This window comes from Hemitrygon akajei, chromosome 29 (genome assembly GCF_048418815.1).
Source record: "Hemitrygon akajei chromosome 29, sHemAka1.3, whole genome shotgun sequence".
Classification (NCBI taxonomy): Eukaryota; Metazoa; Chordata; class Chondrichthyes; order Myliobatiformes; family Dasyatidae; genus Hemitrygon; species Hemitrygon akajei.
Window position 1 is genome coordinate 30,961,369 of NC_133152.1, and position 27,705 is coordinate 30,989,073.

Here is a 27,705-nt window from a genome sequence, read left to right on the forward strand (position 1 = left end):
CACTCCTCAAAAGCTACTTCTGTCCCTTATTACTTTTGTGTTGTGGGTGGGTGCGGGGGGGGGTCTCCATAATACATAGAACACAGAAAGGTACAGGCCCTTCGGCCCACAATGTTGTGCCACCCATTAATCTACTGGAAGATCAATCTAACCCTTCCCTCCCACATTGCCTTCAATTTTTCTTCCATACATGTGCCTATCTAAGAGTCTCTTAAAACTCCCTAAAGTATCTTGTCTCTCCCATCACCTTGGCTTCACACAGTCACACTCTGTGTATAAAAACCTCCCCTTTCACTTTCCTCCAATCACCTTAAAATTATGCCCCCTCATGTCAACCATTTCCACCTGGAAAAAAAAGTCTTGCTCTTTTCACTCAATCTATGCCTCTTATTATCTTACACACCTCAATCAAGCCACCTCTCACTCTCCTTCACTATAAAGTTAAAAGCCTTAGCTCGCTCAACCTTTCCTCATAAGACATGTTCTCCAATCCAGGTAGCATCCTGGTAAATCTCCCCTGTACCCTCTATAGAGCTTCCACAATCTTTTTCTCTTTCTCTAATGAGTTGACTAGAACCGAACAGAATACACCTGAAATGAAGACAAGTACAGCAAACTCCATTGCATTTTATTTGATTGATATAATATTTCAGTTACAAATTATGTTCAAAATCTTAGCTGTTGCAGAATTATCAAAGTAGTAGTAAGTTACATATTTCTTTTCTGTAGTTTTTTTTGCAATATGGACATATGACATTCACAACCCTCATTAATGTACATGGAAGAAACTGTTTCATTTGAAATATTACATCCAAGATATCAGCAAACAAAACATTTTATGTGCTGAAACATTCAATTATTACTTTTGAATAGACATTAAAAATAAACAAGTAAAATTAAAAATATTTCCAGTGTACATTTCAGCTGTAAAATGGTTCCTTTTGCCATTTTTTGTGAAAAGCTTACATATTAACAATATTTAACAACATGTGGTTGAAATGATTTCTCATGCAAATGGCCAGTGCACCTGTTGTGTTACTGCAAGTTATAGCAGCAAACTAAAACACTAACAATTGAAGAGGCAGACATTTCTGGAAATGGTTAATGAGTTAAAGTGTTAATCAATTTGTGGGGTCTACAATTTGTGTGTCAACCATAATTGAATCCATAATTTTGGAATTTTTCATATCAGCTGGGGTAGGGGGGAATGTGGTAGGTACAATGATAGTTTCCTTCCAGTTACTTTGGGTATCTGTGAGATGTCTAGATGTGGAGATGGTGTAAATATTTACTGCTGAACAGGCCTCTTCCTGATGGACAGCGACCCAATCAGCAACAACGAAACCAGAAGGTATAGGAAAGCCTACAGCTCTTTCCACTGGAAAAGGGAATGACCCAAGGAGAAAAAAAGGATTTTTAAATTTATGAAACAGTTTAATAAGGTGAAGAAACCATTGACCTTCTGTAGATGCACAGTGGAGAGTGTCCTGACTGGTTGCATCATGTCTTGGTATGGAAACACCGAAGTCCAAGAATGGAAAGACCTACCAGGAGTGGTGGATTCAACCCATCCATCACAGGAAAAGCCCTCACCATCACTGAGCTTATTTACAAGGAGCGCTGCACAAGAAAGCAGATACAGGAGATTAGGTCCCATAACCGCCAGGTTCAGGAACAGCTATTACACTTTAATCTTCAGTTTCCTGAACCAGCATAGATACTTAGCTCACCACAGGTTTGAAGTGATCACTGAATGCAACCTATGGACCCACTTTCAAGGGCTCTATAAATCATGTTCTCAGTATTATTTATTTACTTATTATTAGTTGTTTTATTTTGTATTTGCACAGTATGTCTTTTGCACATTGGTTATTTGTCAGTCTGCTTGTGTGTAGATTTTTTAAAACAGTGATTCTATTATAGTTCTTCTACTGTGAATGCCTGCAAGAAAATGAATCTCAGGGTGGTATATGGTGACATATACGTACTTTGATAATAAATTTACTTTGAACTTTTTAAAAGGAGCTTGTTTCCAGCTGGTTGCAAAGTCATGGAACTTGAAAATAAGGTTTGCAAAAAATCCAAAAGGAGATTTATAGAATATAACTTGTAAAAGCAAATGGTTAATACATGAAATCCAGCTGAACTGAACTGAGGGAGATTGCACTGGAACATTCATGGCTGGGTGATGGAGAAAGGAACGAAGGAACTGTTGATAGGGAGCTGGTGGGATAGATCCTGTGGAGAGCATGAAAACCACCACTGTCTGGCTTTCAGGCAGTATATGTGCTTTTGCAATGTTACACCCATCTGATCTTCATCTCATCAAGCCATCCTTTGCCACCTAAAGTTCCACAGTCCTCTGAGTCCTCTACAGTCCTTTGAGGGAACATTGTCCAGCAGCTTACAATTTCCCAGGCTCCAGAATTTTCTCTCTCAACTTTCCACTTTTCAGATGCTGTTTCAAACTTACCTCTTTGACTAAGCTCTGCACGTGACTCAGTGTGATTTTGCTCTGATAATCTTCCCGTGAAGTGTCCTGACTCGTATCTGCAATGTTACTGACACACTATGAATGGAGACTGCTCCTGAGACAAGTGGGCAGAAATGAATAAGCTGATGTAAGTGTACTATGCGGATATTGGCCACACCCAATATGGAGATTGAAACACTGATGCCAGTGACAAAGCCAGTCTGACAAACTCATATATTGACCAGTTGATGGGGACTGGCTGAAACAACAACTGCCTTATTGCTGCATCTTCTTAGGGTGTGTTGGGTCCTCAGATTGGATCAGAGGTGCCGAGACGGTCTCCATCCACTGTGGTAATGGGCAGTATTTTTTTCACAGTACAGCTCAGTGACGTAAACCTGACATGGTAGGATCTGCTCTTTTTCCTGGAGAACCACCAGCTGAAAGCTCAAGGCAAAGCAGTGGACAGGCAGAAGCTCGGAGAAGCCCCGATTAATTTCCTCGGAATTCTTTTGGGAGAAGACAGAAGTGCCTGAAACACCAGTTAAGTTCTCATTCTCCGTGCCGTCACAGACCAGGGGTGGATCTGGGCTCATCTCCTTTCTTTCTGTAAAATTATAGAGACATCTGATCTACTTTTTTTTAAATGAAAGAGTTGCATTTTTGTTGCACCCTTCACAGCCTTGTTAGAATTTCCAAAGAGCGTTGCAGTCATTGAAGCTCTCTGAAGTTGCTCATACAGAGAGAAACACCATCTCATTGGGCACAGCAAGCTCCGACAGTTTGATAGGCGATCCTGGTCAAGCACCCATTTGGTTTCTCTTGCAAAGAATTGGGTAATAGTCCAAAAACTACATTTGACGTGGTGTCAACATGTCCGGAACATACTAAAGCAGACCCTGCAGTTGCAGATAAGACCGCACTCAGCTGAATGCCGAAATGCAGTAATACAGGCAAAGGGCCTTGCATGCACTCTCTGCAGAACAGCTACTGTCAATGAGGAAATGGGGGCTTCAGATACTGGAAGAGACTGAATTGGTGGAAAGATAGGGCAGTGCTGTCTCCCAGAAGCCATCTCGCTGTGTGGTCACCCTGATGATATACGAGTCACATGGGCTTCCCAAAAACATAATTAGGAAAGTCCTCCACATATTCACTACTGCTTACGCATTTGGGGAGTAGAAGTCCTTTCTGTTGAGGGAAAGGTCTGTGTGGTGGGTGGGGTTGTGGCACTGCTGGAAGCCTGCAGTCTTTCTGTGATTGGTACTGTGAGAGGAGGTGGATTTCTGCTGCTCAGATGACCTGAAAGAAGAGGGTTAATTGATACTGCGAGTCCAGGTACGACAGCATGGTTGAAGGGGGTAAGATTTGGCCTTGGAACTCCAGGCCACTCATGTACCAAGTCCAGCTCCCAGTGGATTTCCTCATCTGCATGAGCTACTCGTGATCAAGTGGTAGGCTCATTGTCCGCTCCTGCTCCATGGTCACCAGGCCAAGGCTGGACACTACCATAACTAGATCTCCAGAAAAAGAGTTCAACCAACATTTTTGCCACTCAGAAATCACTGAAAGTGAAAACAGTTCTTACTCTTTAAGAGTTTCAGGGGAAAAAATCAGGTGTGCTAATGTATGGATATGCATTATGATGGATATGCTTGGTCCATGCTCACCATGGGGGCCACTTCACTTGGAAGTGATGGATTATTTCAATAGGTTAAATCACTTTTATTGCAATTTGCACACAGAAAATAGTCTTTTTCCAGAGCACTATTAGTTATGTTGAGTGAATAGGAGATGGTACAGTAAATAGGAATTATTTCTTCTGGTAGGGGACAGGGCTCTGGGAAACAGGGCAAACTTTAAAATCATTCAGAGGTTTTATCAGGAAGCCCCCGTTCAGATAAAGGGTAGTGAGAATCTGGAACTTGTGCAGTTCTGGGGAGGCTGGGGGTCTTTTGCAAATTTCACAAACAAGGAATCAATATGCTTTTTTGACACAGAACCATAGATGAGCAAGCTGTCATTGAAAGTCAGAACATGCTCAAGGTCCCCTTGTTCTGAGTGTCCACATGCCTGTGATTATTAGCACCACACAGTGAACAGAGATCAGAGATTCGCTCTCATTTCTTTTCCTTGATTAGCATATCGCTTTTCGATCAGTCGATTCTGCTGCCTGGATCAGGCTCTTGGGCGACCTCTGAATATTCAGAGGGAGCCTTTATCCACTGGAAGCACCACAGCCTAACATTAACCAGTGTCCTTGAAAACATCTGCCCGGTTACAGCTGCAAATGGAAGAGATAACATAGTGACCAACACAGCTGCGATGCACCTTCGTGCACAGTGGAATTTTAAATCTATGCTTCTGAAGCCATTCTTAATTGTGTATTAAATACACGGCATTGTAAAAAAACATGCAACATTTAAAAGATTGTGTTGGGAGGTATGCTTTGTAAACACAACTGCACATTTATGAAATATATTGAATTTTCATGTTTTTTGTGATATTTTGTTTAAAACAATCAAAAGGAATTATATTTTAAATAAAATCAATAGTATCGTGCAGTATTTTATTCTCATACGTGTATATATTTTTTTAAATATAATTTGGAAATGTTCATCACTGATCTAATTAAGGGTGGGAAGGAAAGGTGTTTGAACATAACGTGAACTTAGGAGAATTTAAGACGTTTGTGCATGACCAACTCAGGACTGAGAACCATTGGATACCATCACATGACTCACGTCCCCACCAATGGGAGGAAGACTTCGTTACTGATTTGCTCTTGAAAGCTGAATTGATTCTCTCCCTCTGTCACTCCTTCCTGTGCTCTCTCTCTCTCTCTCTATCTCTCTTTCCCGCTCTCTCCGCACACTCAAAATCTATGTACACTTTTTGACGCATCCTTCTATGTGGATGGTATCATGGAAAATGCTTCAATTTCCTGTGCAAACCACGTGTTTGTGCAAAGTATGGCACGCAAAAAGTGCAACAAAATAAAAGCACAAATTTCCAGCTCTTTAGAAATTGGACCCGCCCCTAAGGCCATTGTCTTTATGCAGTGTTTGGAGTGGAACAACTCATTTGAAATCTACAGCCTGGATTGTAGAAATTGTTTTAAAATGGGTGTTAAAGTTTCAGCATGAAGTAGACTTCAGCTTCAGTGCCAATTGTTGGTGGGACTTTGCCCCCTGGGGCTAGTTGTGGCGAGGCTAGGTCCATGCAAATACTCTTGGAGATACAGCAGGCCCCCTCAGGGTTGCCCCTCTCTCCCAGTTCGGTCAGAGACTTGTTGGCTTGCGCCAACTCGGACAGCCTCTTTCGCTCCTGCGCCTGCTTCGCCCGGTTGGCGATGTACCGCACCCGACTCTGGCTCCGTGACGAAAACCTGCGAAGGACAACAGGGCTGCCCTCCTCGGCCTCGGGCAGCTGCTCTGCCGTGGGGGAGGTAATGTCGTTCTCCCGCTCGAAGCTGGTGATCCTCCTCAGCTGCTCTGTCAGGTCATCCTTCAGGGGTGCCTTCATCCCGGCCGCCCGGCGCTGCTCCCGCATGGGCCTGGTGATGAAGTTGCGGCTGATGCTCCTGTACTTGCTGTCAAAGCTGGCCACAATATCCTCGGAGGTCAGGTCACCCAGGCTTTTCGACTTGCTCACACTGTCGGCTCCCTTCGCGTTCTGCGTTATTGACTTCAGAACCGGCAAAGACTGTTTGAGGCTCTCCATATACAGCCTACTCCAAGTGTGCCTCCTGGAGTTTGTCTGGAAAGGGACCGGTGATGACTTTGACAAGGGCTTGGGTTGTAGGTCATCAATGGGTTGTAGGTCATCGATGGGTTGTAGGTCATCGATGGGTTGTTGGTCAGCATCGGATCTCAGATTAGGATTCGACTTGCTTTTGCTGACTATAGCAAGCATTTCACGGCCAACTGTAGCTGACCGGGGCCGCATTTGTTTATCCATGAAAAGCCCTTCCAGGGTTACACTCTGCCTGGTGGTGAGGTCGGACAGGCTCTTCCTAGCCAGACTGGGCAAGGACACGTCAATGACCGTGTCATTCGAGGACATGCTGGACGAAGAGGACATACTATCCCTGTGGCTGCTAGAGTCCAGTTTGCACCAGATTCTGTCGTTCATAGTCACATCAGATGACACAGCAGGAACTGGGGAAATGCATGGTTGCACAGGAGATACTAATAGTGGCTGCTGACCTTGAATTAGACGCCCATCGCAACTGACACTTCGCGCCATGCCAGACTGAACACTTCTCTTAACCTGACAGCTGGGGATGCTTTTACCCAGGCTGCCGTGAGCATCACGTATCATGTCAGCAGCTGGACCTGCTGGGGATTCAGCTGCCTCTCTGACACCAAATCTTTCACAAGGTGCCTCCTGCCTAGGAGTCTCGGCTGGGGCTCCTGCGGGAGAAGCTTCAGGTTGAGCCGGGTGGCCAGCGGGCTGTCTGGTTCTCCCCTGTTCTTGGCTACACGGTGCCACCGAGGCATCCCCGGTAGCTGGGGAGGAGCTCAGCGTATCTGAGGAGGGACTGGCAGCAGTGCACAAAATGGTGTCATCAGCAGAATTATGGGAAGGTTCGTCACTCCCCTGAGAATCATGGTAGAGACTTGATGACAGGCAAGCGTGAGGGCCAGGGGTCTCCCCTTGCTTGGTGCCTCCCGTGAGGACGTCCGGGCTTAGGACAAGAGTTCCATTTCCCAGCTGTTCCACACCAAGGCAAGTACCTGGGGCGTTTATTGCTCCGTCATCAGCCTCGGATTCTGGTGATGACTGACTCGTTTCTGGAACCGGATGTGCTGTTGGTGCGCTGGTTTCTTCTCTTGAGCTGCTCACAGTGGCTGAGGGAATCCGCTGGGAGGCAGTGCAAGGTTTACCCTCGGAATGCATAGATTCTTCAGTAATGGTTTCGAGAGTGTGCATGGGGACACTTGGAGGTGGATATGAGAATGGCTGGACACCTGCAAGAGGAAGAGAAGGAGGCAGTCAATAACTATCAGCCCACTTCTGTCCCGTCCCATCCCAGCCCACAGTGTGAGGGTATGACATGATCTGGATGACATGCAGACAAAGGCATTTCACAGTATCTCAACAAACATCACAATACTAAACCAATGAATGGAAGGCAGGCAAAGTCAAGGAGCCAATCAGCATCATTGCATCACCGGGGTCAAAGTGCTGTTACACGTCCAACTTCTTCCCCTGACATTCTCAAGGCTGTTGCTCGGGCCAAGGATTTGACTTCAGGGAGGCAGTGTTTCCATGGGTGAGTCTCACCAATGGCCGAGGGACTCTCCACAGTCGAGGAAACACCAGAGCTGATTGCAGCAGCAGGGAGCCTGGCAGGATGAGTGCTTCTGGAGGGAGGACTCAGAAATGGTCTGAAGGACTCTTAGATGATTCTCACCACCTTGGCCGAATGATCTTTTGCTGTGCTGTGTAACTTTCTAGGCCTGACTCTGGAACTCCTAGCTCATTGGGCCCTGCCAGAGAGAGATCCCAGGCAGTGCACCTGAACCATTAGCTCAGAACTCCCATGCACCTTCCCACATTTCTGACAGGGACACAAACCGATGAACTGGTGCTTGAGGAACACAGGGAGTTTTATTTTGCCTCAGGTCCTCGCAAAGTTATTAACATTTACACACACTTCAAACATTGATACAGACAGCACATCCAGTGAAATCAAGAACTCTTCCTACCCAATAATACCCGAGGTAAAAAGTTGTTCTTTTAGTGGCTTAAGTAACACACGCCTTTGAAAAAGCAATTTGTTTCATTTTTGAAAGGCATTTGCTCTGTTAGTGATCATTCCTAAATCAATTGCTTTGCCTCTTTCAATTTCAAAATGTAATTTCTCTGGTGGTTAATGAACTCACAGTAAACCAGTTGACACAGCCAGCAATGATTTGTAACCACAAACAATTGGCTACCGGAGAAATTGAGACTTCCATTGGATGTTAGCAACTGCTCCTTTAATAGAAAATGAACACAGAGCTGTCCAGCACAGGCCTACAGCAGTACATTGCAATGCACTCCGTCACAGTACCCACCCAGCACGCATAAACACAACACAAACTAACACACAGCACAGGCCAACGTAGCACGCACCAGCACCATCTCATAACACAGTCCAGAGCAGCCCAGTCCGACACAGCACAGTCCAACGCACCACACACCAATACAACACCACGCATCAGTCCAATGCCACACTCCAACACAGTGAGGCAGCACAGTTTGACACAGCATAGTCCACTGGACTGGTCAGTGACTCTGACGGTAGTGCAGCTGTCTCACAGCCACAGTAACCCAGGTTTGCTTCTGACTTCCTGAGCTATCGGTACATACACTTTGTGGCCATTTTGCTCCAGAGTCCACTCACATCTAAAGACTGGTTGGTAGGTTAAATGGCCACTGTAAGCCTTGTCGTAAATGGCCAGTGGGGATATCAGGGAGGAGTTAATGAGCACGAGTGGAAGAAGAGATAGCAAGGGAATGGGACTGCTGGGATTGCTTCAAGGGCCAGCATTGATCAGATGGACCAATTGGCCTCCTTCTACATCATAGGGAAGGAGTGCAGCAGGCCTATGCGGCTCAGCATTATTCAGCATGGCATAGTTCAATGGAGTGCAGTGAAGCACAAGAGGCAAGAGTTGATGCGGCCAAACAGCTCACGTTTGGCACTGTTTGCCAACTGTTGAAAATGCCCAATGTGGTGACAAGCTGGATGACGGGCTGAAAACAATGGATGAACAGAAACAGGCAAATGGGAGCTCAGTAGGTGATGAGCCCAACCTTAACTCTTGTCAACCAATGAGGCCTAGGAATTGAGAAGAAAAAAGGTCGAGGGGTGATGGAGACGGAGGGCGAGTTAAACTCAAGACAAGTACAGAAAGTGGGTTGAAAAGGGAAAGAAAGGGATGCTTAGATCACGAGGAAAGGGAAGTAAACAAACAATTATGGGCTGTGCAGGAATGACTTTTCTTCACACTGAACCTGTGATTAGCTTTGATTAGCTATCCTGAAGAATTACCAGGCTGGTATTTATTAGAAACCCTAACCTAACTTTTTGTAGCAATGAGTAATCAATTTACACATCCAGCAACTTCTTAAAAGTAACATTGAGACAAAGGGCAAAATGCTTTTTTGTGGGAAGTAGGCAGTGTAAATTCAGGAGATTTGCAACCCAGATCTTAATGGCCATCTCCTGGGCCTGTATTGATTGATTTGAGTATTAGCCACACCATGTACAATGAGCACACTATCATCTTCCGGAAAGAATCACCGCAGTGCCTCAGAGAACAAAACAGCTGGCAATTGACCAGTCCTCTTGAAAGTTGATATTGTTCTAATGTAAGGCCACTCCACTTCAATGATTACTCAAAGGAGCTGAGTCAAGGACCACTACTGTTAGAAGCAGCTGTTTCACCTGCAGCAGATATCCAGGAGCAAGGAGATTCATTTGTTCAAAACTTACACAGTACTTTTTGCCATATTGCCTTATCAGGGCATTGGTGATGCCACCGATGGGTGGACTTGTTACTGTGCATGTCCTAAATTTTCAGAGCAGGTTATTGGAGCATAATAGTAATTTTGCCTCAGATGTAGCAATATTCGCCCTAATCCTGACTTTTCTGTGAAGAAATAACCTTGAAGTTTGCTTGCCCTGGGATGATTTAAATAGTATTGATTGAATAGTGTTTGTTTTGTTTGGAATTCTTTTGCAAGATATCATTTCTTTTAACATGTACCGCTGAAGGATTTAATGAAGTCTACAGAGGAGAATTGCTATTCTGCAAACGTAGACGGACTGTGCTTTCACCTGAATGAACAGCGCAGTGATTAGTAACGTATTCATATCACATATCACTGGATCTATCTGGAGGAGACTTAATTTAGTGCATAATATAGCAATGCTTTAGCTCTGAGCACACATCTGACCCCATGGTCGAGACGGCAATTTGAGGACTTAGGGAACTACAAATACATCCAGTTGCCACTCTATTAGGTATACTTGTACACCTGCTCGTTAATGCAAATATCCATTCAGACAATCACGTGGCAGCATGCAGACATGGTCAAGAGGTTCAGTTGTTGTTCAGACCAAACATCAGAATGGGGAAGAACCACAAAATACTCTGCAGATGCTGGGCTCAAAGCAACACGCACAACACGCAGGAGGAACTCAGCAGGTCAGGCAGCATCCGTGGATCCCCTCCCCCACCCCTTGTTCTTTCCCCTTACTGGTTTTTCACCAGGCACCTACCAGCCTTCTCCTTCCCACCCTCCACCCACCTTCTTTATAGAACCCCTGCCCCCTCCCTCTTCAGTCCTGACGAAGGATCTCCGCCGAAACGTTGACTGTTGGTTTCCACGGATGCTGCCCAACCTGCTGAGTTCCTCCAGCGTATTGTGTGTGTTGCTTAGAATGGGGAAGAAATGTGATCTAAGTGACTTTGACCATGGAATGATTGTTGGTTCCAGATGGGATGGTTTGAGTAACTGCAAATCTGCTGGCGTTTTCTAACACAACAGTCTCTAAAGTTTCACAAAGAATGGTGCAAAGAAAATCCAGTGATTGGCAGTTCTGTGAGCAAAAACGCCTTGTTGTTCGTGAGAAAGGTCACAATTAGAATGGCAGACTGGTTCAAGCCGACAGGAAGGCGGCTATAACTCAAACAATCATGTGTTACAACAGTGGTGTGCAGGAGAGCGTCTCTGAGTGCACAACACATCGAACCTTGACATGGATGGGTTCTAGCAGCAGAAGACCATGAACCTACAACTCAGTGGCCATGACCATACACGCACTTCTCACTCATTATTAAATTGCTGATGCAAAGAAGCCTTCAAAACAGAGGGAATGTTTTATCTCTTTGTAAAAATGGTGCAAATTTACCTCATCCACTCAAAAATTGAGTTCAGCCAGGGGCTAGGTTATTTATTAGTTGTGTTTTGCGCAACCATCCACATTACTGTCATGCTCTGTACACATAAATTTTCATAAAGATTTACAACAACCTGGCCACCTCACAACTTTTGTTGGTACCCAGATGATCGCTTTGACTCTTTGACTCACTAAGTAATAGCATTATTGAGGTCAGTGAAATGTCAGTAAGCAACATACAGAGGCTCGGAACATGCAGACCAGTTGAAAGGCTTCATTGAAAATGTTACCGGTGATAAAATCCAATGTTTCCAAATCAGATGGTTTAATGTATTGTTAGAATGAAATTACAGTTGAGTTTCAGCAAAGATGTCTCAATCATAGAACTTTACGATAAGGCAGGATTTACCCACTGTTCTTGTAGCATGATAACTACATGGAGCAAGAAACAACAGTCGTACGGAGGGTGGGGGAAAGAAGCCTTTGCTCGTGACTTTGGAAATATATTATAAATGACGACCCTGGACAACAAACTAACAGCCAACCCTGGGCATGTCTAAAGTTGTGGGCTAGAGAATGATAGTCCATGCTGGAATGGGGTCTGAGTATCAAAGACCCCTGGGATGGCTGCAACGAGATTTTATTGCAGGGTAAAGATACCCCTACAGCAATCTATCAATGACTCTCCACTGCCCTGAGCCATCACATTGCTACCTGTGAGATATTGCTGTGCTCCAAACAGCCGATAGGAGTTCCTATAATCAAAGAACTTTTGGGACTTGCTGAGAGCAGGACAGGCAATATGCAAGGCTAAATCATTCTTCCTGGATTCATTTGAGGAGGTTTGAAATACTTTATAAATATTAAAGTTTACAAGATGATGCTGGGTTCATTGAAAGGGGCTGGATGGGCACCCAAGATAGAATAATTACATGGCTATGTCAAAGAGCAGGTGAATGGGACAGGTTCCAACGGGCTGATGTCCGCCTTCTGTGAATCAAAGTTCCTTTATAGATCTTGCCTGCTATGAATGACGGAGCTGTAGCTCCTGGTACTGAGAGCATGCAGAATGGCAGATACCCAAGTCAGCAGCTTCCTTTACTCCTAATGCCGCATTGCGATTCCTTGCTGACTCAAGCCGTCCAGGGTGGATTTCCACCACAGCGTCTCTAAACCAACTGTCGGAAAAGAAGCTCTTGCATTCAGGGATGGGGGCGGCTGGGGGCAGGTCGAGCAGGTTGTGCATAAGATTCTAGACTAGCAGCAGGGGAACGCTGGAAACGTTCAGCAGGTGAGGCAGATTAATGTTAGCATTTTGGATTGATCGCCATCAACAAAAAGCCATCAGTCTCTCTCCTGGTGCCTGCCTTTGCTTTTAGATCAGATTTTCAGTGCCATGTAACAACGGGGTTTTGAGGAATGAGAGGTGATCTTAATGAAACATGCAGGCTCGCTGCGGGGCTTCATTGTGGAGGTTGCTACTTCTGTCTTTGCATTTTAGGGGACATTACTCCGGGAGCAGGAGGCATTGCCCTAGGATAAGGGGTCAATCATTTAGGAGCATGGGAAGGGGAAATGTCTGAGATGGAGGGTTGTGCATCATCAGAACCCTTCACCTCAGAGGGTGATGTTGAAGTCTAACTAAGGCTGAGATGGATGGATCTATGGGAACTAAAGAAATCAGGGACCGATTGAGGTGGTGGAATCAGAGCCGAGGCAGAATGGCAAGCAGATTTTTGAAGGCCACAGGTGTTATACCTGCTCCCCACTCGCCCGCTTTGTTGCAGTTTTCACAACCGCAGGATGCTCCGATGCATTTATAACCCTTGTTTTTTTTCTAAAGAAATACATTGTGGGGACATCGCCAGTCAGGGAGCACCTGTGAAAGGAACTGGACAGTTGAAGCTCTGGTCAAGGCCCGTCGTCTGGTCAGATGCGCTGACACACCGCGTTGCCTTTGGCCCCAGATTTCAGCATCTGCAGTCTTTAGCATCTCCAAACGCAGTTGCTGCAGTGTGATAGGAAGTGCAGCAAAGAGCAAGGTGTTAATGGCCCCTATATGGTGAACCCCACTGCTCTTCTTCTGTGTGTTACCATGAAGCCCTTCACGCCCGCTTGAGAGGGCGAAGAGGCCCTCCTCTGTCGGGCAGAGACTCCAGCTGTGCAGTGGCCCTTCACTGGTGCGCCATGCTAGCTTGGATCCCAGACTTCAGTTCCATGGAGCGAGCCTTTCGACTCAAATGAGAGCTCAACCAACCGAATCAGATCATTCTGGTGTGAGTTTTAAATTCTCGCTGTGCATGTCACTTTGACTTTGGTATATTGTCATGTACCAGGCAGGCAGAATAGTGGTAGCATAGTGGTTAGCACAACACTTTACAGTACCAGCGACCCAGCTTCAATGCCCGTGAGTGCGTGGGTTTCCTCTGGGTGCTCCGGTTTCCTCCCAGAGTTCAAAGATATGCTGCTTGGTAGGTTAATTGGTTTTCTAAGTTGTCTCATGATCAGGCTGGGGTTAAATCGGGGCGGCGTGGCTCAAAGAGCCAGAAGGGCCTATTCCGAACTATATCTCAATAACTGACTAACTAACTAAATAAATAAGTTGTACCAAGGGAATAGTAAACTTTGTACCAGGATATGTCCTTCTCCTGTCAGTGAGCTTCACTAATCTGCAGATGGGTGTTCATAATCTAGCCCTCCCCTTGTCTTGTTCCAATGCTGGGACATCTTTGCACAACTCACTGCAATGGAAGGCAAGGGCTTATCACCCGTGCAGGCAACAGGTTCAATGAAGCAGGGCATTCCCTGTAGGATGTGGGGTTGGGGGGTGGAGGGGGAGATCCATGGGGAACAGAGTTTTACCTTTGTGTTGCTCTCCTGGTCAGTTGTCCACTGCATGTGGTAGCAAGGGCAGAACATTGCAAACAGTTAAACTCATTGGGCAGTAAGAAAAGAGAAAGGAAACACAAAGGAAGATGGACAAGTCACACTCAAAACTAGTGGCATTTGCTGTAAGGTCACACTGTCACATGTCTTTCTTTCGGTGAAAGATAGGAAGTTGGAGGCAGCTTTAACTCAACCTGTTCATTGGGCATCAGGACCAACCTTGTTTAATATCCTACCCCATTTTGATGTTAATATTGGGTGAACTTCAAAACCAGCTCACCGACATCTGTGTTACCCCTTTTCAGTGCTATGTTGAACTTCCTCCCAGTTTTGCACGGATTTACCCACAATGATTTCAATCTTTCAATTGTTAGCCCTGCCCTTTGGCTGCAGGACTCAGAGTTTTTAACACAGAGGGTTGTGGGTGCCTGGAATGACTTGCCAGGGATGGTGGTGGAGACTAAAACATCAGGGGTATTTAAGAGCCTCTTGGACAGGCATATGGATGAAAGAAAAATAGAGGGATACAGGGTAGTGTGGGTTTAGTACTTTTTCTTAAGGCATATATGGGTCGGCACAACATGGAGGGCTGAAGGGCCTGTACTGTGCTGTAGTGTTCTAGTTGTTTCTGAGAACTAATTGTACATTAACTGGCCATTTCCTGTGCTTGGAATAGACATCTGCTTCCAGACCAGTTGGTCCTTGTGACACAACAGACCTGTGGCCTGATGATGTAATGGTCACCTACTCATATCTTGACTAGGACCTGCTAAGCCCTTATTTTCTGGAGGAAAGGACTCCACAGGACTTAGGGTTTTATTAGTGGTCAAAAGAAGCCCAGTTAAGACTTCCCGGTAGGCCAGAGGTCATAGGTGTCCCTCCTGGCCACACAAAGTGCCTGTGGGTCTCCCCTCCCCTCAGGCCAACACTCAAATTCCTTCTCTTCCACTGTATGTGTGCCACCAGACCTCTAGGCAGTAGTGGGCGAGGACTGGAGGGACTGAAGCAAGTGGGAGACCCAGATGAGGAACCGACTTCCCTCATCATTACATATGTAGAACACACTCCTGGAGGAACCCTGGAGAGGAATAAGCAGTTGACATTTTGGGCTGAGACCCTTCATTATGACTGCAAAGAAAGGGAGCAGGAGCCAGAGTAAGATGGGGGTGGGGGGGGGGTGAGAAGGCAGGTGACAGGTGTGACCAGGTGAGGGGGAAGGTGGGTGGGTGGGCGAGAGGGTGAATGAAGTAAGAAGTTGGGAGGTGATAGGTAGAAGAGGTAAAGGCTTGAAGAAGAAGTAATCACTTAGGATAGTGGACCGGGGGAGAAAGGAAAGGAAGAGGAGCACCAGGGGCAAATGATGGGCAGGTGCAGAGAAGAGAAGGGGTAAGAGGGGAGCTAGAATGGGCAACAGAAGGGGAAGGGGAGAAATGATCGGAAGTGAGTTAAATCGATGTTTATGCCACCAGGATGGATGCCACCCAGACTGAATATATTTGTCGTCGTTATGGTTAGCATAGCTAATCATGCGCGGTTACCCAAGTTGGTTTCAAAGAAGTGATTTCAATCTCCTCTCCCTCCACTCTGAGGCAATATAAACCTCAAAACCCAATTTGTTTAAGGTGCTCGGCTGGCTTGAACTATTCTGAAGTCTCTAAGTGGAAAAGAAAAATGACCTTGAAACATTGGGCAGGAAATGCCAAACTGGGGAACAGCCGGTTCTAACTTGGAGTCCCACGTCTGCACCAGTCTGTGCCAGTTTTCACAAAAGGTAACAGATGGCAAATCTACAGTGGGCACGGTGTTCAGGGTTCAGGGGTTTAGCTGGACAGGAGAAACAGGTTGATCTACAAAGCAAAAGACAGGTCAATAAAATGGTCCATTCAGGTCTTACCCGTGAAAAAGATTGGAGATGAGCTTCGGATTTCCTCCATCTTTTGTACAAACAAAGAGTTCATTTCACGTTGAAGGGTGCCTGGATACTTCGGAGGGTCACGTGCCAGGTGGAGTGAGAGCTCCGGACCGCCCAGACCCTGTAGGCTATCAGACTCAGCTGAGTCAAAGCCCTTGGTGGTGGCCTCCGAGTGGTCGACCTCTGCGCTGCTGCGGGCGATCTGGCATCCCCACCTCTGCTTGGGTTGGCACTGGACGGCCTGCTGGGGGAGTATTAGCCGTTCGTCCTCGGGTGAGGCTCGCTGACCTGCCCGCTTGGACACTGCCAGGGCAGCTGGCCTGTGAACGTGATCTTTCCACTTGCGTTCTAGATCTGGACTCTCCCTAGAACCAATGACGCATTTCATGCAATTGGTGGCCATGCCAATTCTACCGCAGCCATTTATGGCACACCTGGTAAACACGCCTTGCCTCTGTTCCTCGGGGTCCAGAATACGCACTCGGTTAGCCCGCCTTAAAGGCTCGCTAAACACCACACCCATCGGCATATTAGTCACACGTTGCTTCTGACCTTCCCCCGACCCCTGTCTGGTCCCCTTACCTTTGAAGGCCTCCGCCTGCACCTCCCTTTCGGTGCCAGCCCGTTCAGCACCTTCTGGAGCAGCCTCGGCACGTTCAGCCTCTTGCTCGAAGCGAGGCTGGGAGGTGTCATCAGACTCACTTGCTCCCTCTGAGCTGCAGTCTTTGGTATCTAGAACAATGTGCGGGAAGCCCTTTTTGCCCTTCTGCTGCCCTTTGGTGGGAGCGCTGGCAGTCCTGCGCAGGATGTGGCTGCTAAAAGAGTGTTTGCGAGTGAGCATTACAGCAGCATGACTGTCGAGCGAAGCCTGCTTTGGGTTTCTGTGGAAAAGCCCCTTTAATCCCATGACTTGCTTGATCTGCAGAACAGACAAACAAAAACAAATACACACGGTTGAGAATTCCAATGGATCATACAGCTTTGAAAGAAGCCATTCAGCCCATCTTACATTTGCTTGCTCTTTGTTGGTATTGCTCAGCTCAATCCATTTTCCCTACACTTTCTCGCAAATCTTTTCCTTCTTTAAGTAATGATACGATTCCTTTCTGGTGCTTTCATTAGCTTTTTGGACAATTCAGTGCACTGTTTAAGGTGTAACGTGGACTTGTGCAGGTAGTCGCATCTGACTGCATTTCGGCAAGTGCACATAACACACATAAACTGATTACATAACGTTCATGAGAAGTTTCTGTTCCAGCTGTCCTGCTCTGGCCCCACGTTCTTCTTATGTTAAATAGTATTCCCTTCCTCTGCTCCCTTGGCTATTTATCTCCCTGTGATCTAAACACTTCCAATCTTCTTCAACTATCAAAATACTTCATGATTTTGAACAGCTCACCCTCCACCTGTCTGTTGCATCGGTGGAGGTCGCGCACTCGGTTCTGTTGGGTGGGATCGTCAGATTGTCATGGGGTGGCAGGGTAGCATAGTGGTTAGCATAATACTTTACAGTGCCAGCAGTAAGGGTTCAGTTCCTGCCACTCTCCCTGCAGGGAGTTTGTACGTTCTCCCTGAGATTGTGTGGGTTTCCTCTGGGTTCCTCGGTTTCCTTGCACATTCCAAAGACTCACAAGTTAGTAAGTTCGTGGGCATCCTATTTGGGTGCCTGAAGCCTGCAGCCTGGAACGTCCGTGGGTGGTACAGAGGAAAGGGGCTTGTTGTTTCCTGCGTTGTTCTGCCGAGCATCGTGGGCAAGCTATGTTGGCATTGGAATGCATGGTGACTCTTGTGGGCCGCCCCAGCCACTGCCTCATTGTCCCCTGGCCTTGGATGCTGCCCATGTGGAGTTTGCTCGTTCACCCCGTGAATCAGCCTTGCAAATCTTTTTTTTTGGCACCCTCTCCAGTTTAATGGCATCCTTTCCACCAGAAATGCAGAAAGTACTCCAAAAGTGTACAGCATACTCGACTGAAATGGTTGCACCACAGGTTAGCATTCCAACTCCTGTATTGAATGTGCTGACCCATGAAGGCAAGTGTGCCAAACACCTTCTTCACCACCCTGTCTACCTGCGTCAGCACTTTCTGGGGACCCGTGTTCCTGCACCCTAACCTGTCCTACAACACTGTCCAGGACCCTGCCATTTACTGTGTAAATTCTGCCCTGGCTTGCCTTACCAAAACATAACACTTCGCATTTATCTAAATTAAACCACGGTAGATTATCACTGGTGTGTAGGTGCGTGGTAGAACTTGGGGGTAGTTCATGAGAATGTGAGAAGAATAGAATGGGATCAGTGTAAATGGGTATTTGGTAGCATAGACTGGATAGGCCAAATGGCCTACTTCCCTTTCTTTGCACCTGTGCATATAAGTACTTGTGTATATGACAATAAATTCAATTTTCTCACACACACACACACACCTCCGTTTTGCAGACTCACTCACACACATGGCATAGTAGCGTAGTGGTTAGCAAAACACTTTACAGTGCAGGCGACATGGGTTCAATTCCCGCTGTTGTCTGTAAAGAGTTTGTACGTTCTCCCCGTGACTGTGTGGGATTCCTCCAGGTGCTCCGGTTTCCTTCCTCAGTGGGTAGGTTAATTAGTTACTGTAAATTGTCCTGTGATTAGGCTAGGATTAAATTAGGGGTTTGCTGGAAGGGCCTAGTCTGCACTGTACGTCAATAAATAAAACACACTCATTAATGTGCACCTTAACAACATTCATTTACACTTTAATTCCATCCTTTGTAAGCTCTGTGTTGTCTGCAGCACTCCAGCCTGTCACTGGCATTTTAGCAAAGCTAACAGTGGGTGTGTGGAATGTTTGGACAGTGGACTGCTCAAACTGTGAAGTCTGTCAGCAGCACAATTATCGGATCAATCCCACAAAGCTGGCTTGGGTCAGGCGGGAGCGTTTTGAGTTGTGTAAAGTTGAGGGGGGTGCTACTGTGTGTCACAGATCTAATAACTGAGCAATTGGAGGTGAAGATACCTGTCACTCCAGCAGCATGCTCTACTAGCCTGGAAGATTTTGGCTTAAGAGTGTGCATTTTCCTGAGGATACTGAAACTATTTGTATTTATGGAGTAAACTGATGGGTGGCTTTTAGAGCAAACTGCAGGAAATCTCATCAACTAGTTAGATGCCAATATTCAAATGAGGCATAAATGCAGCACAGGAGGTACCAGTGGAGTCAGGGGCTGCCTTGGAATTTTTTACACTTCTAGAAAATTTTAACATTTAACTAAATATTTAATTTGAAGGCCTCGCTCATTCAGTCTCCCGGAAAACAGGCTTCAGACCGCCACCTGATCAGCGTCACAAACTGCAGCAGAAGTCCTTTAGCTCCAAGGAAAGGCATATTGAACCCACGCTGTCAGGGGGCTCTCACACCATTTCTGCGTAGTCCGCCCACTGCCCTCATCACCCAGTGGAAATGTCAGACCCCCTTCCTGACTCGAGGTGTTTTGCATGAGGAACAGCTTTACCCACACAAGCAAAAAGGGACAGATGGGGTAATGTGGTGGAGGGAGGGTAAGACTGGGCTAGAAGAAGAGTTTCAGAATATATAGGGCAGAAACATCGAAGATTACAGATCAGGATTCTTGAATTCGTGTGCAATGGCATTAAACACTTCTTAAAGAAGGACCTATCTAAGAGAAGATCAACATTTTATAACCATATAACAATTACAGCACGGAAACAGGCCATCTTGGCCCTTCTAGTCCGTGCCGAACGCTAACTCTCACCTAGTCCCACTGGCCCGCACTCAGCCCATAACCTTTCATTCCTTTCTTGTCCATATACTTATCCAATTTTACTTTAAATGACAATACCGAACCTGCCTCTACCACTTCTACTGGAAGCTCATTCCACACAGCTACCACTCTCTGAGTAAAGAAATTCCCTCTCGTGTTACCCTTAAACTTTTGCCCCCCAACTCTCAACTCATGTCCTCTTGTTTGAATCTCCCCTACTCTCAATGGAAAAAGCCTATCCACATCAACTCTATCTATCCCCCTCATAATTTTAAATACCTCTATCAAGTCCCCCCTCAACCTTCTACGCTCCAAAGAATAAAGACCTAACTTGTTCAACCTTTCCCTGCAACTTAGGTGCTGAAACCCAGGTAACATTCTAGTAAATCTTCTCTGTACTCTCTCTATTTTGTTGACATCTTTCCTATAATTCGGTGAACAGAATTGTACACAATACCCCAAATTCGGCCTCACCAATGCCTTGTACAATTTTAACATTATATCCCAACTCCTATACTCAATGCTCTGATTTATAAAGGCCAGCATACCAAAAGTTTTCTTCACCACCCTGTTCACATTAGATTCCACCTTCAGGGAACTATGCACCATTATTCCTAGATCAGTCTGTTCTACTGCATTTTTCAATGCCCTACCATTTACCATGTATGTCCTATTTTGATTATTCCTACCAAAATGTAGCACCTCACACTTATCAGCATTAAACTCCATCTGCCACTGTTCAGCCCACTCTTCTAACTGACCTAAATCTCTCTGCAAGCTTTGAAAACCTACTTCATTATCCACAACGCCACCTTTTCGACTCCCTGTCAACAGATCTGCTAAATCAGGCTCATAGTAACCAATGTTGAAGCACGTCCCAACTGTTTTGGTAAGTCCTGCTTCGGTGTGGATGGTTGGAACTGTTCATATGCCTCAGATATTGATGATCTCATACAGTGGATGCCAGTACGTCACTGCACATGTCAAGCAGCTTCTGCGTGCATCCATGTTGTGCACACAGACAGTACTCAGTACAAACTCTGAAAACCATGGAAGCACAACTCAAAGTTCCCATTCACTGGTTTTAGATTAAATTCACTCAGGCAGTCCCCAAAACAGTCGTGTTATTGAAAAGCTGCTTGTATTAGACAGGGCCTTCAATGTACTAAAACTGATTACCAAATGACATTTTACACTATCCGTAAGAGCAGGGGTTCCCAACCTGGAGTCCATGGACCCCTTGCTTAATGGTTATGGTCCATGGTTGGGAACCCTCGCATGGAAGATATTATTCAAAGAGCTTGGTTTTAGGGAGTATCTTAAAGAAAAAGGAAGAGGCCTAGGATAAGAGAGTAAATTCCAAAATTCTGCAAAGGTGGAGCGATTAAATTGTGAAAGCACAAGAGGCCAGAACTGAGAGAGGTTTGTAACGCTGGAGAATGCTCCTGAGAGTGGGAGAGGAGGACTTTAAAGTTGAGGCATTGCTATATTAAAATGGACTGAGTGAGGAAGCTCATCAGCAAGAGTATGCTTTCTCAGGGACAATGATTTATGATTAGAAACATCAAGCATTAGACTATCTGGGAATAAACAGCCCATTGTTGTGCAAATTACTCTAATCCGGGGTTTATAAAGCTCTGAAACTGATTAGTCATTCTCTCTATAACACATGGAAAATCCTTGAGGATGGGAGGGAACAGAAAATCCAGTTCCTCAAATTCCACAGCCTCATCGCCAGTCCCTCGGTTCCCAGCAACGACCCATTCTTGTGATGCAGCATGCTCTCTAATATGGAAGATCAGCTGTGTCAAGCTCAGTTGGTGCTGGCTGAATGATGTTCACCAGCAACTTTCTGCCTCATTGAGTACAAAGCCACTCAGTCCAACCAAGCTGGTACAAGCCTCTTTCTCACCTTTTAACTTATAATATTACCAAAACCATTTATTCCTTTCTCTTATCCCTCAAATGCATCTACATCTATAATATCTGCTTCAAATAAACGGTGTGGGTAAAGAAATCTACTTTGCACTTGTTGCTAAAGATCTTATATTTATCATAGAATTGCAGAAAGCTTATGTGGAGACTGTCCAAACTATTTTATTCCTAATGCCCAAGAAAGAGGTACTTGCTCTAATCTCGTCTTTCAACACAAGGACACAGCCCTGAAGCTTATAGTTTTGTTGGTACAAAATCTGTTTACTCATGGGGAGGGTTTCTCCCTCCACCATTCATTCAGGCAGTGACGCATTCACCCCTCCACTCTCAGTGTGAACATTTTCCCTCCCCTCCCAATCCCCTCTGTCCTGTCAGCTTTTCATCCTTCTGCAATGGGAAATAGTCCCTTCCTATTTACCCTGTCCCTAAATTAAGCCTCCTCTGCTCCAAATAATATAATACAACTGTATTCAGTCTTTCCTCATTGGCAGCATTATAGCCTAGTGGTTAGCATTAATGCTTTACAGTGCCAGCGATTGGGGTTTAATTCCTTCCACTGTCTATAAGGAATTTGTATATTCTTTCCTTGTCTGCATGAATTTCCCCAGGTGTTCTGGTTTCTTCCCACATTCCAAAGATGTACGGGTTTGGGTTAGTAATTTACAGGCATGCTATGTTGGTGCCAATCACTCTACTCACCTCATCTCATTCTGTTGTAGACAGTGTTGGGGTCTAATATCAACTGATGACTGATACTCCCGCAGAGCTTAGTGCAGATGAACAGAGACATTTCTCCTCTTGTGTCTCCACATACTTTCTTAGCAGGAAGAGAAAGCCATGCTCCCTCAAGTCTGGGAGATGGAGGATGGCATGATCTAGGTGTTTATAATGCTAAAAGAACTCAATGGGTAATTGAAATCTAAAGCTTTTTTTTTCTCTCCCACACTTAAAGAAACTGTTGTAATTGAAAAGAAAATCACAACTTCAATTTATTTGGAGCCGAGGTATCAAGGACTGTGGAGCACAGGCAGGTAAATGGAATTGACATGGAATCAATCATGATCTAATCGAATGATGCAATAGGCTGGAGGGGTTAAAGAGCCTCCCGTTCCCTATTACTGGAATTAATTGAGAGCTATACTTGGTGACTGGCTTTTTTATTTAATGTGTTCAGAGAAAACTGAGAGAGAGAGAGAGAGACAGAGGCAGAGAATCTTGATGTTCAGTGGCACCTTCCAAACAGCTGTCCCTAGACAAAATGAGACCTATCACATCATCCTCCCTGTGAAGAACACGTAACTCCACCGAATTCTTTCTGACCTACTCTTCCTAAACCCATACTACGTTTTGTTGGCTGGGGTTCCTGTTTCTTCACATAACTGCAAGGGCCTGTGAAGGCAAATTTGTGTTAAAAGAAAAGGGATGGGGAGGCAGAGGGGAGGTTGGGGTTGGGTGGGGGGAGGCAGCAACTCTATGGGATTAGGAAAATAAATGCATAGCCCTTTGGGCACAGACGGTTAGTTACAGGTGAAGTATGTTTGGTGGAGAGGAGAAGGCAGCCAGTATGAGATCTGGTGGCAATCTGATTGATGTTAGTTCAATAAATGTGTGGTAGCACCTTGGGCACAGCCAAATAAAACCATGCTGTTATGATATAATAAAATGCATTAATTCTTAAATCAAAAGGACAGTGATTCAAGAGTAGGAAGTTTAAGTTTCTCTTCCAAAAACAAAAAAGTTTTTAAAAAGTCTATATATACGGGCAGATCCAGGGGGTGTATTGGATGCTTTTGAAGTCACTCCCTAATATTTTGGCTGTGTGATTCTCAGTGAACTTGTCCAATATTTAACCTCATGGCTGTGGGATTAATCATTCTAACATGTGATCTGATCAGCCACACCACTCTTGAGAGATAAACACTCTAGGCATAAAATTTACAGACTGATTGTCAACTAATTGATCGGCAGGGCAGTAATCAGACGCGTGCCAACATCACAAGCCCATCCCACCATGCACTCGTTATTGGAGAACAGAATATTGGTTGGGTAAGCTGAGCCATCAAGTGGAATAGGGATCGACAGGGAGATGTGCTATTAACCTTTCCATCCTGGGTTCATAAAACCTCCTTTGCCTAACTTGGCAGTTGCTAGTACAGAGTGCCATCAACAAGGATAATATGATTTGTTGGTCAGTGGTGTGCTGCAGAGCCACGGAAGTCATGGTGCTCCAAAGGTGAAAGGGGACAGCACAACCAAGCCCCAGGGATCTGCTGACGGCTAAAATCCTACAGGGAGAATGGTCGAGTCCTACTTCCAACATCAGGCCAGCTCAAAAACATTGGGCAACAGAAGAAATGGACACCACTCAACTCTAAAAACAGATAACCCAAGAGGTCAAAGAGACAACAGGCTGGCCTTCAGCAGATAGTTGGAGGAATGAATTAACTTTTGTCCAAAAGTGCCAAATGTGCTCAGCACAGTAAACATCTGCTGTACGGACAGCCTGGAGACATGCAGATGCTACTCTAAGGTTCTACTGAAGTCAACTGAAAAGAAGGCATAGCAGAATCCCCACTTGACTAAAGCGTCATTCCAAAGTCTTTGCTTCCTCTCAGTGTCAATTGCCTTTTTACCCACTTTAAGTTAAGCCTGGACGGTGATGTTGGTAATTTAGGGCTTAGCCAGTGACATAGAAATCTCAGGTGTCCGATTGGGTAGCTCAGAACATCGAGTGGTGATGGAGGATTCTGAAGGTCTGGACTGACTGCACTGGGATTTTCCAAGTCAGGCTCTGGCCATACACAGGCTCATCTGGAAGCTGCATTTCTCAGAACGCCAAGTTGGCTGCTGACGTGAACCACTGCACCCTGGATCTGTCTGTGCATTTGCCATTTGTGATCGTTAAATACGTACGCCATACACATCCAAATTAAAATCCTGCATCTGGAAGTCGGAAAGTTAATGCAATTAAGATGGATAAGCGTAGGGCGAACCGGGTGACAAATCCATGGATGAGTAAAAAGGAGAGTGTCAAAGCAAATCAGAAGCAACAATGCTAATGATGACATAGGTGGAGAAGCATGCAGCTTTGTGATTGGTCTCACTACACCTTCCCTGAGTCAAGACAGGCACCTTCAGGGCTCCTAAAAACTCTGAGCGTGTGAGAGTGGAGGTTTGACAGAGAGGGTTGCACTGTAAATCACAAACAGACAAAGTGAGAGTTGGTGAGAAACATCTTGCATACAGGACATCAACAATGCTACTGTCACACTGGCAGCAATCTGACAACACATAAATAGACCAAACCATACAGGAAATACATTTTAAAAGCATCTCTCCCTAAGCAAGGGATTAGGCCTGCTCTCCTCCATATCTTAGGATGATGGTCAATGGTATTTCTTCATCAACATTAATCTGCTTAATAGCCCATAAGTCAGCCAGCACTCCTCATCTGCTGTTGTACTAACAATAGTGTTGGCCCCGTGCATATTTACTTGCATCTGCCAGTTTTGAGGTTGGTATTTTCAGATAGATATAGCACCAGAGATGAGTTGTGCAGACTACTTACCCACCAAGAAGCCAACCGCTTGGGAAAGTTGTGTGTAGGTGCTGCGGGGGATAATGTGGCATCTGTGGTTGTGTTTATACCAAGAACAGTTGCACCAGATAGGCATAGATAAAATATGACTTGCATTTGTTTATGAATTCTTCACAAGCCCTCAGAAATCTCTTTAAACACTTTACACGCATTGAGTTATTTTATAGTGTAATCACTGCTGTCATGCCTATCAGGCACTTTGCATGGAGCTTGAACAGACACATATCAATGAAGCAAACATAATATCCATCCATTTCAAACGGTCTCGACTGCAGGAAGGTGGGAGATGGATCGCAAATATTAGAGCTCCCTGGAATATTCTGGAGATCTGTCACTTTTGGCACCTTTCTAAATCACCGGAACAGGTAGATGGTCTAGTCTGAAATGAGAATTTGACCTGTGGCACACCCTCTGTACTACACCGACAACCTCAGCTCAGATAATGCGTTCAAGTCTTTGAAGTGATCACAACCATTCTGAGTCAGAAGCAAGAGTGGCACCAGTATTTTGGGGGAGAAATGTAATTTCACTTGTGGTACCTGGAATCTTCACCAGTATACTTTTATTTACCCGTAGTTCCAATGAAAAACATGGGAGTCTTCCTCTCTAGCAAGCAGACTCTTAAGAGTTAATTAAGTGCACGAGTAGGGACATAGTTAGATCAGACACCACGCTAGAAGCTCAAAATATACACAAGGACAACAATAAGGAAGGAGAACAAAAATGAAAAAAATTAACTGGAAAGTAGAAAAAGGATGAGACGGTTGACAGAAAAAAAATTTCTGAGAAGCTTGACTGCCAGTCATTTAACCTTTCACAAGAAGTAGGAGTAGGCCACCAGGGCCCTCAAGCCTGCCCTAACATTCAATATGATCATGGATGATTTATGCTGACTTCAACTCCTCCTCTGTGCCAACTGCCCAAAGCCCTTGATTCTTCGACGATTCAAATATTTATCTACAGCATCCCCACCTTAAATATATCTAATGATTCAGTGTTCACTGCCCTCAAGGTTGAAGAATCCCAGAGATTCAATTCCCATCAAGAGAAGATATTTCTCTACACCCCAGATTTAAATAATTTTGTAGCCTTGTCCCTTGTTTGAATCTCTCCCCTGAGTGAAACCATCTCAACATCTGCCCTGCCAAGTTCTTTAGGATCATACATACTGGAAAATATCATCCCCCATTCAGCTAAAATCCAAGAAATACGGACCCAAGCTGTCCAGTCTTTCTTGACAGGACAACCAATAATCCCCTAGTGAATAATCTTTGGACTGGTTTAATGCTACTAATTCCTTTTTGGATAAGCGGAACAAAAACGTACACAGTATTCCAGGTGTGTCCTCACCAATACCCTTTACAACTGTATTAAAACTTCTCTATTTTTAAACGTTAGTCCTTTTAAAATTAAGGCCAAAATGCAGCTTGTCTTCTTGTTGGACCAGCGTGCTTATGTTTTGTGATTCATGAACTAGAACATTTGGATCCTTCTGAATTATATTCACTTTAGTCTCTCTCCATTTACATAATAATCGGATTATTATAATCTGATTCCTCTTACTGAAAGGCATGGCCTCATGCTCCCATTTGCCAAAATTTCACCCAATCATCCATTTACAGTATATCTCATTGTAGGATCACAATATCTTCATCATAAGATTCCCTTCCACTTATTTTTGTCTCATAGGCAAAGCTGAAAATCTTATGTTTCATTCCCTCCTCCAGGTCATTACTGTAAATAGCAAACAACTGATTCCTGGGGCTTCCTCACTAGTTAACATTTCTCCAGCTTGAGAAAGAACCATTTATTCCAATTCTGTTTTCTATGTGACATCTGGTTTTTCATTCCATGCGAACACATTGCTTCCAGCCTGATATGTGGGCCTTTATCAAATGCCTTTCAGAAATTTGAATACACCTCAACTATGGGTTTTCTCCTAGCAACTTACCCTCTCACATCCCAGAATTCAACCAAGCTATTTCCTCTTTAATTACAGACGTTAGCCTTTTGCTGCCATTAGATGTTAAATTAACATTAACTGGTGGAGCGGAGTAATGATGGCGCTAAATGGCGACTCCTTTGCTTGCAACTTTGGAAATAGCTCCATCTTTAATATCCTTATTTTTCCCTTTCAGGGTTCTTTTGAAGACCCTGGCCTGGAATTACACGCTGACTTCGGTTCTTTGTGGGAATGGGATCCGTTCTCGGGGTTTCATGATTGGCCGTTGTTCGGC

At 45.1% G+C, this 27,705-nt stretch overlaps 1 protein-coding gene across 10 annotated transcripts in view; it reads right to left on the minus strand.

Annotated features, from left to right (window-relative positions):
- Window positions 1-607: 607 nt before the first annotated feature.
- The window catches only part of plch2a (phospholipase C, eta 2a), a 324,151-nt gene continuing 297,053 nt past the window's right edge, over window positions 608-27,705 (minus strand). For 8 of the 10 annotated variants that reach the window (XM_073032106.1, XM_073032111.1, XM_073032109.1 and 5 more), the window contains 2 exons: window positions 16,753-17,089; window positions 608-7,446 (listed from right to left, as the gene is read on the minus strand). In XM_073032106.1, coding sequence (XP_072888207.1) covers window positions 5,603-7,446; window positions 16,753-17,089 — 2,181 coding nt within the window. In that variant the 3' untranslated portion in view covers window positions 608-5,602. Of the gene's footprint in view, window positions 7,447-14,234; window positions 14,265-16,152; window positions 17,090-27,705 lie in introns of those variants that run through there. The other 2 variants (XM_073032112.1, XM_073032113.1) reach the window with 2 other exon arrangements.